General features: G+C 37.7%; 1 protein-coding gene across 1 annotated transcript in view; it reads right to left on the reverse strand.

Moving 5' to 3' along the window:
* Positions 1–9,328, reverse strand: part of LOC107653247 (serine-rich coiled-coil domain-containing protein 2-like) — a 66,507-nt gene that overhangs the window by 32,449 nt on the left and 24,730 nt on the right. The window contains exon 4 of the mRNA XM_016439917.1: positions 24–123. Within this exon, the coding sequence (XP_016295403.1) occupies positions 24–123 (100 nt within the window). The remainder of the gene's footprint in view (positions 1–23; positions 124–9,328) is intronic.

Genomic DNA, 9,328 nt, shown 5'->3' on the forward strand with positions numbered 1-9,328 from the left:
TTTTTTTTTATACCATCACTCACCGCTGTGTAAAGATGCATCTTCAGACAGGTCCAAATCCAACATGAGGTCCTCTTCCTCCAGGTCACATGACTCCACATTCTCCAGGTTGTCGAGAATGTCCTTAAATATAATATGTGAATAGAGAGTCATGCCAGGAGCCAAAATGAGAAGTGCAAACAAATTTAAGGATAAGGGTGGGTAATTTTAAAATGAGAAAGCAATGGGCAGAGTAGACTTCTCTGAAGGAGGAAGGAAGACAACTGATGCGTATTCAAGCAAGAAGCAGTTCTCATACATGATGGAAGTCACCTCCCCTCTCCACAACTCATCTCTCTCAGAGAAGATTTAGTGCCAGCTGAGGACCTCTGTTAAATGACTTTTCCCCATGACCGGCTATCTACTCACGGCATGACAATAGAGGCATACCCAGAAGGGAACAGGCGAAACGGTGCAGGATAAAATGAGAGGTGTCTTGTAGTGGGCTGACTGCTTTTTATTTCATTGAAAAATTATGACAACAATGTAAGTGTGAATCACACAAGTTACTATAAATGTAAATTTCTCTTCAGACTCACTACACAACAGAAAGGCTGAAAGCTTACATTTCATTCTTCTGTATTTTTTGCCCTTACCACCCATAAGACATTACCACTCTCAATATTGGATATTTTCAACTTACGCAGATTCCATGCAGATGCCTTAACTTTCCATACACTCCTTTCTCTGAACTCTTATCACCCAACTGTAAATTTTGTAACTCCCCCACTGATCTGAGACGGGATGGCGGTTTGGTTTAAATTTTTAAAGAATGTTTTCAGTGTCGGACTATACAAAGAACTACATTATAATTTCAATTGCAGTTGCTGAACTCTGATATCCTGGTAGTTATGTATGTGGTCTACAGGCCTCCAGAGCCACACAAAACTTTCTGACAGATTTCTAAAACTTCTTGGGGGGAATCATCCCCAATTTTGATCGATTTTTAATTATTGGGGATTTTAATATTCACATATTCTGCCCCTCAAACTCATTTGCAAATGACTTTATTAGTCAAACAGAAGCTTTTGATTTAGTGCAGCTTGTAAAAGAACCTAATCACATACATGGACACACTTGATCTTATAATGCCTCATGGGTTCCCTATGGGTGATATTGAGATTGACCACAGTTCACAGTTCTGACCATAATCCTATTATATTTAACATGCCATTATCATTGAATGCTATCAAACCTCACGCCTCTGACTCAGAGGATCACTGCACTAAAATTTTGGATTCTGCGGCTCCACTGAGGACTAAACAGCATAAGTTGACTCCTGAGCTGTGGTTGAATAATACCACTTGTACCATTGAGACAGGCATGTAGAAGGGTCGAGAGGAAATGGAAAAAAGACAAACTTCAGATTTCTTATGAAATCTTAAAGAATTCTCTTATTAAGTATAAGAAGGCTGTCAGAGCTGTCAGACCAAATTTTTTGACTCTTATAGCAAGAATCATAAAAATATTTTCAATACCATCAACGCTGTGTTAAACCATGTTGTCTGTGTTTATACTACAGAGTCGGTAGCTATGTGTGAGCATTTCTGCTGGTTTTTATTAACAAGATTATGCATACCATTTAACCTGTTGCTGGAGACCCTGCAGGCCATTTAAAATATACAGGTGTCTTTAGCCAGCTTACTTCTATTTCTTTTTTTTTTACATGTCATTGGTAATCAGCTCAAACCAACTGGTTCACCCTTAGATATAATTCCCCTACGGTTACTTAAACAAGTGTTCAGTTTAGTGGGTCTGACACTTTTAAATTTGATTAATAAATGCCTTGAGTTAGGAGTTGTTCCTAACTATTTAAAACATGCCTCGGTACAACCCAGACTTAGAAGGCCTAATTTAGATTCTTCTGATTTATCAAATTTCAGACCCATTTCTAACCTTCCATTTTTAGCAACATTTTTTTGTTTTTTGCTAAAGTTTTTTGGTCGATTACAAAATCTTTGATACATTTCAATCAGGTTTTAGGAAATTTAATTTCACTGAGACAGCTCTTTTAAAAGTGTTCAATAATGTTCCTTTAGCTCGGTGGTTCTCAAAGTGTTGGGCGTGCCTGCCGGGGGGGGCCCATGAGTATTGCAGGGGTGGCGCGGGCCATCAGCAGAAAAAAGAAAAGAATTAAAACAGTAAACAGCCAAAGGACGTAACTTAGAATGGGAGAGGGATCGGTGTGTGAAAGGGAAGAGAAAAACCATAAATGAAGTCTATTATTCTCTCTATGCTATTTTTCAATGTTTCAAGTGATGCAGGTGTCACGGGTTCCCAGGCGAAGGAGCTTGAAGGAGTTCGAAGGAGGCAGATATCAAATAAACAGTCTTTTAATAAATCCACTTGGGAAAAACCAGGAGAAAACAACCTCTTTACATGATGGAGACAGGACAAAGAAACTGAGGAAAGGCAGGGTTATTTATACAAAACCAAACGATGGACTAATAAGATAATTAATGAACACAGGTGGAAACTAATGAACTAATCAAGCAACAAAGGAAAACTAGGTCAAGGCAGGGAGAACAGAAAAACAGAACATACACGTGACACCCTGTGGGTTTTTTTTATTTTATTTATTATTAAAAAACATTAATTTTTCTTAATGTTTAGTGAAATTAGTTGGTAGTCTGAGGTGGGGATTCAGGAAGGGGGGGTTGGGCGCCAGATTTTTTTATAGGTTTAAAGGGGGACGCGACCAAAAAAGTTTGAGAACCACTGCTTTAGCTACCGACTCTGGGGATTCTGAAGCTCTACTATACTTTTAGACTTGAGCGCTGCCTTTGACACTGTAGGCCACAAAGTTTTTCTGTCCCGCTTAGAACAGCTGGTGGGCATTAGTGGTTCGGCCCTAAATTGATTCTAATCTATTTTACTAACTGTCTCAATCAAACATTGGCCATTTTCACTCTGGTACTGTCCCTCTGACCTGCGGGGTCCCCCAAGATTCTACTCTAGCTCCCATGTTATTTTCTCTCTATATGCTTCCACTTGGTTCCATCTTTGGTTTAGACCCTGTGGTTGCTTGCCTCTTGGATGTTAAAGCATGAATGTCCCTAAATTTTAAAGTTTTTATTTAAATGTAATTTATTTAACTTTTAATTTTTTAAGTCTGAATGAGAGTTAAACAAAGAGTGTGGTGTTAACCCCTTCTGATTACCAAAGTATACCAAACTTAAATCTTGGATTCTGGCATCTTATGTCAGGCCGTATGTGAAAAATCTGGGCGTTTTACTGGACAGTGCTTTAAAGCGTGATTGATTTAGGTTAAATTAAGTTAGATTTAGATTAAACCATAAGGCTTGTATATTGTAACTCTATCTGGGGATCAGTCAATCTTCTCTAAACCATCTTCAAATGGTTCAAAATGCAGCTGTCAGAGTCCTAACAGAAGCTTGAAAGCATGAGCATATTAAACCTGTTCTATGGTCTTCACACTGGTTACGCATGCTCTATAGGATTAATTTTAAATGGCTCTTATTGGTTTTTAAATCTTTAAATGGTTTAGCACCATTATACCTCTCTGACCACCAACCAGCAAGAGCTCTTAGGTCAGCCAATTTAAGGCTCTTAGTGGGTTCCTAAAACAAGACTAAAGTCTAGGGGTGATTGAGCATTTGCCATAGCCGCTCCGAGACTTTGGAATAGTCTACCTATTTAAATCTGAACTGCTCCCACACTATCCATTTTTAAATCTAGGTGGCTTATTATCCATGATTTAAAACTGATTCACTCTATGGTTTGTGGTTTTATTTGGGACTTTGTCTTTGTCTCAATTCTGTTAATGGCTGTTATTTAATTTTGTTTTTAACTGTGCTTTGTAAATAAACTGAGATTGAATTGAAATTGAATTTATAAAATAGCTTCAGAAATATGTAAATTTCTACATTGTCTATGTTACTACTCAGATAGGCAAGTTTGTGATTGATTATGCTGCGATAACATGGATTTATGGACATATCAGTTTTCAATTGTGAAATGTATTAATTTTCAAATTAAACTGTTATGGGCTTGTGGTTATGCAAAAATTGTGGTTATGCATAAATACAACATGTACTCATGTATCTCCTTCACCAGCATGGATATTTAAAAAAAATATATATGACTTATTCTGCACTACAAAGTCTCGTTAGAAACTTCCCCTACATTATAAAATCACCTTGCCAAAGTCAACATTAATGAGTGAGAGAAATCAGCAAGTGTGAGTCATTGGTGTGTTTTTGGGTGCATCTTAATCAGCACTCTAGTTCAGCAGTCAAGGCACTGTTCAAGGAGTTGGCCATTTTAAGGGCTGTCTCAATAGCAAAATTCAACACATCTAGTTAACGTTTGCACGTTGACGTTGTACATAGTCACGTCACCGGAAATAGAGTAATCACTGTCCCAATGTGTAGTGAGCCAGGGTCCTTACCAGTGACCTACCTGTAGATTTGTGTACATGGTATACTGCTTCACGAGCTAGGGAGCTTATTGATAAGCAACCTTTGGCTCTTCTACCCCTAACCTTAATTTGGTTGAATTAAGTTGGTTGAATTAAATAGCTTGATTATCCTCCCTAAATTATAAATAACACCTACATCCTACTAAAGCTACATTTGAAATCAGTCACTTGTTCACTGCTTTACTATTTCCATGAATAGTGCACTATATAGGACAGGTTTCTCAAATGAGGGTTTGTGAACCTCTTGGGGTTTATGAAAGAACTGCAGGGGGTTTGTAAGTTGACAAAAAGATAATTAAAGGCAGTGTAGGGGATTCAGTTCAAAAACATTTTTTGTTATGCAGGTTGAAAGTCTTTTCACACCCTGATAGCAATCCCTAAGTTAAGTTGTCTAAATGTATTTATGTCATCTGTGAAAAGCATAGGACCATAAAATGTTCGTCCAATCATATCCCTCGGCCCGAGGGCTACAATAGGCTGTTCTACCTGCCTGTTAACCTATGTATTCACATACCTCTGTGCACCCTGTTTGCACAGACATGATACGTCATCTGCCTGTTCCATTACACTATTGCAGACCGAGCAATAATAGAAGGCGTTATTATTGTAATATAATGTGCTTTGTACTGTAATGTTTTCTCACTGGTGAATGAGACGAGGTAATCTGGTAGCGTTGCATTCAACCCTCCACCAATGCCATCTCTCATCGTGTCGCTGGTTAGCCTCTAGTCTGCCTGTACATGTTCATGTGTTTTGGAGAAGAGTGATTTGCAGGGAGGGTGGGATCTTATGCTTTCAAATCTAGCTTGCTACTGCTAGCCTAGGAAATCGCCTATAGGGCTGCAAGTCGAATAAAATTTGAAAACATGATTTGGTTTAGTGCAATTATCAAACAGAAAAAACTGAAAAAGATTGCTGCATGTTTCAGAGTGAAGACACTTCTTCTGAGATGAAATGTTTATCATATCACAATCACCATACATAACAAAACAATCTTAATATATTTTAGAATATTTATATGTCACTTATATTGTAAATAAAAAACAAAGTAAAATAAATACTAAAAAATAAGGTTACACTTTATTTTAAGGTGTCCTTGTTACAGTGCAATTATACATTTAAGTACTGAGTAATATTAATGAACTACATGTACTTACTATATGGTTAGGGTTAGGATTAGGGTTTGGTTTAGGGTTACTTGCATGTAATTATGCATAATTTATTGTTATTATAATAGAAAGTGCATGTAACATATGTAACAAGGACACCTTAAAATAAAGTGTTACCAAATATTTCATGTGAAAATGGGTTTCAAAAAATGTTCAGGAACTAACAAAAATAGTTCAGGAACCACTGATATAGGGGATAGGGAGCAATTCAGAAAGTATAAATATACTTTCATTTGTGTTGAATTCGCTTTCGCTTAAATGCAATATCACACCTGCAGTCGTGCACAATGGCTCAATATCAGCATGAGACCTCGTGCTGCAGTTAATCACAGTCGTGCTGAGCCATATCACACTCCTACTCGTGATATTGCTAAGCGTGTTATGAAGCAGGTCAAACAGTTCGACAGCCTCGACAAACAGCACTGACAAGAAGAAGAGATGATAACGGTGCCATGCACCAACATAAATTCTTTATAGAAGAATTCTTTATAGACAACACATCATAACCACTACCAAAAATGTATTATACAAATGCTATAGTTTTATATTAAATCTAATAGGGGCAATCTATTTTACTAGTATCATACATTAACGTTTTTTGTTGTTTTTTTCCCCCATTTTTGAGTGCAGGCTGACAGCTGGAGGAAAAAAAAACCCTAAGTCCTGTAGCGCTTTCCAAATAGAAGAGTGAAGAGTTTATGGTTTATCTGAGTAGTAAACACATTTCAGTCTGTGTGCTAAAACTGATGCCCATACAGCCATTACAAACTCTTGCTCATGTGATATCGCTTTATTACACTCTAAAAAACGTTGGGTTATTTACTGTACCCAATATCTGGGTTAACATGTTGGGTCGTTTTGTTGGGTTATTCCTATGTTTATTGGGTTATTTCTATAACAACGCAACCAGGTGGGTTAAAAATTTTAATTCCAACGGTCGATCGGTGCAACTGCGACAGATGATACAGCAGTAAATGAGTATGTGTGCGTTTTTTTTTTTTTTTTTTTAAATTTCAAACCTATAAAAAACGGTTTCCTTACTTTTTCTGTTTGTCTCGACAGTTTTGGGGAAAATTTTACATATATTTCAGATGTTTGACAAACGCGTTCGTCTTGAAGACCAGGAGCCTCTTCATCCGGTGTCGCGTCTACTCTGAGTGAAGCTATGTCGCCTTTTTATTCAAAACTACATTTCCTTTCGTCTGGAAACTACAGTGTAAAATTAAGACACTTCGAAACACACAGAAATGAAACGCTTTATCTCTGGAAAGTTGCTTGTTACCAGTGCAATCATGTAGTGATTATTTTTAACCCACAGAGACCTACACTGATTACACGCGCCGCTACTTCAGACATGAAGAACTGAACATGGAAGAGAGCGGAGCATTATTATCATCAATTATCAAAATACACCATTATTGGTTTCAAGGTATAGTCACATAATAACCGTTCTTGTTAAATAAAAGTAATACTGTTTGTATGTACTATATAATTGTCAGGAGATCATCGCAATCACTCACGTCAGCACAGTCACCTCCTCCGACACACACCAGATCCCAATCACCCGAATTCTGATCACCTGCACCTGCATCACCAATTAAGCCCGCTATATCTTCTCACTCCACTCAGCATTCCAGTGTCCGGTCTGCCGTTCACTACCTGAACATTGCCAGACTCATTACAAGCTTTACTAACTGTTGTTTCCTTACCTCCAGAAGTCCATTCAGTCTCCGCTCTTCTGATTGATTACAAGCTTTACTAACTGTTGTTTCCTTACCTCCAGAAGTCCATTCAGTCTCCGCTCTGCCAATTCTCCTCAGCCCTGGTTCATCTCCAGGATTCCTACGACTATCACATCCAGATTACCAAGAAGCTAAGATCCCCAGAACTCTCTCATATCTCTCTTACTCACCTGCCTTCGATCCTAACCAGCACCACATTGACAAACCCCTCTGTTTACCTGAACTCCTCTTGTCTCTTGCCTGTGTGTGACAATAATAGGGTCTGAACAGGACACTGGATTTTACACAATTTCTAACGTTAATAAAAGTTCCACTGTCAAAACCCCATACGTCTTAACTATACCACTTGGGAGAAAGTACACCCCGAATCGATATGGATAAACATGTTTAATATTTTTCATAATGTGATTTTTGGTGTCCTGTATTAAAAACCGTTAGTTAATTAAAATAATATATGGAACCCACAAAACCATAAAAAATGTCTCTGTTCACTTTGTCTCAATTGGTAAATAATAACAAGTGAGATTTTAATTATATTTTGAACACTGAAGTAGGAAATGTTGTCTTCTTATGTTAATGTTTGAATTTAACTTCCTTTTCTTTGTTAATTTTAGATTGCTCTGGACTAAGGTATATTATACCCACATGTCAGGGATGGATAGACTCAACAGATAATCGCATATTGCAAGATAGAAAAGAGAACCTAGGATCTTCCTGATATTTCTTCTGGTGAGAAAATCCTGCTCTGTATTTTCATGCCAAATTGTAATATTTTACATTATGGACTGACAAGCACACCAACATAAAACAGTGCAAATTTATGTGGGTGATTTACTAACAATGCGCAAATTAAAGAACATGCAACATCTAATTTACATATCGACCAATGCAATATACGAAGAACAGCACAAATTAGCGTAGTCGCAAATAAAGAATAAAGAAATAAATAAGCCACAGTAGGCTACGTTGAAAATAACTGGAGGCCAAGAAATGAAGGGTTGCAAGAAGTTTTGATAGACCTGGAATTGCGAGACTCCTAGTTGAGGGTTCCAAGTCATCTTTTATTTCCTGAAGCAAATTAAAAATAACATGGCTTGGCAAACAATATGTTCGGACAATGTGTTCTTCTGCCATTCCAAATAAATTAATACATGCGGAAAAAATCTCCCTTCTACCACACGCTCTCTGTTCTCTGCGGTGCCTCCTCCAGCAACAATAATTGCAGCCATTTCAAGTGCAAAATAGTTTAAGACATGCTTTTTTGGCACAAATGCCAGCCATTTGACGAGCGCAAACGTTAGTAAAACGCATTGCGTGAATCATTTGAATACTCTCCTCCTATAAATTTTGCGTCTGAAAGGGAAACTCCTACAAATGCATATTCAGTAAGGTCAGGGGCAAGCCTTTTCAGTGCTAATTCTTCATTGCGCGTCTTTAGAAAGTACTATTTCAACGCCAAAAGACGTTTGCGCTGGCGCAAGCTGCTAATAAAACTGCGTCTTTAGTAAAAACTGACAGTGCTATTTTACCACCAAAAGACAGTTTGCGCTGGTGCCAGCTGTTAGTAAAACTGGCCCTTAAAGGGTTAATTCACCCAAAACTGAAACTTTATCACTTATGTTATTCCACATCTCCATGAGTTGTTTTTCTGCTGTACACAAAATATAAAAGGGAGAAAAAAAAGTTCGACAAAAGGCGGGATCGAACCCGGGTCGATCGCGTCAAAAAGCCAATGTCAAGTGCTTAACCATCTGCGCCACTGGAGCTGATGTTTTACAGTCACTTTTAACTAAATGTAAATATACACTCCGTATTTTTTATTCCATAGTAAGGGCAATTCATACAATACATTTAAACTCAGCTACTTTAATATCATCTCCGAACTTTCTACCACGACTCTGCTGTTCTTCGGCTGGTTCTTCCTGTATACGTTGATT

The sequence above is a fragment of the Sinocyclocheilus anshuiensis genome, unplaced genomic scaffold (assembly GCF_001515605.1).
Source record: "Sinocyclocheilus anshuiensis isolate Anshui unplaced genomic scaffold, SAMN03320099.WGS_v1.1 scaffold151, whole genome shotgun sequence".
Taxonomy (NCBI): domain Eukaryota; kingdom Metazoa; phylum Chordata; class Actinopteri; order Cypriniformes; family Cyprinidae; genus Sinocyclocheilus; species Sinocyclocheilus anshuiensis.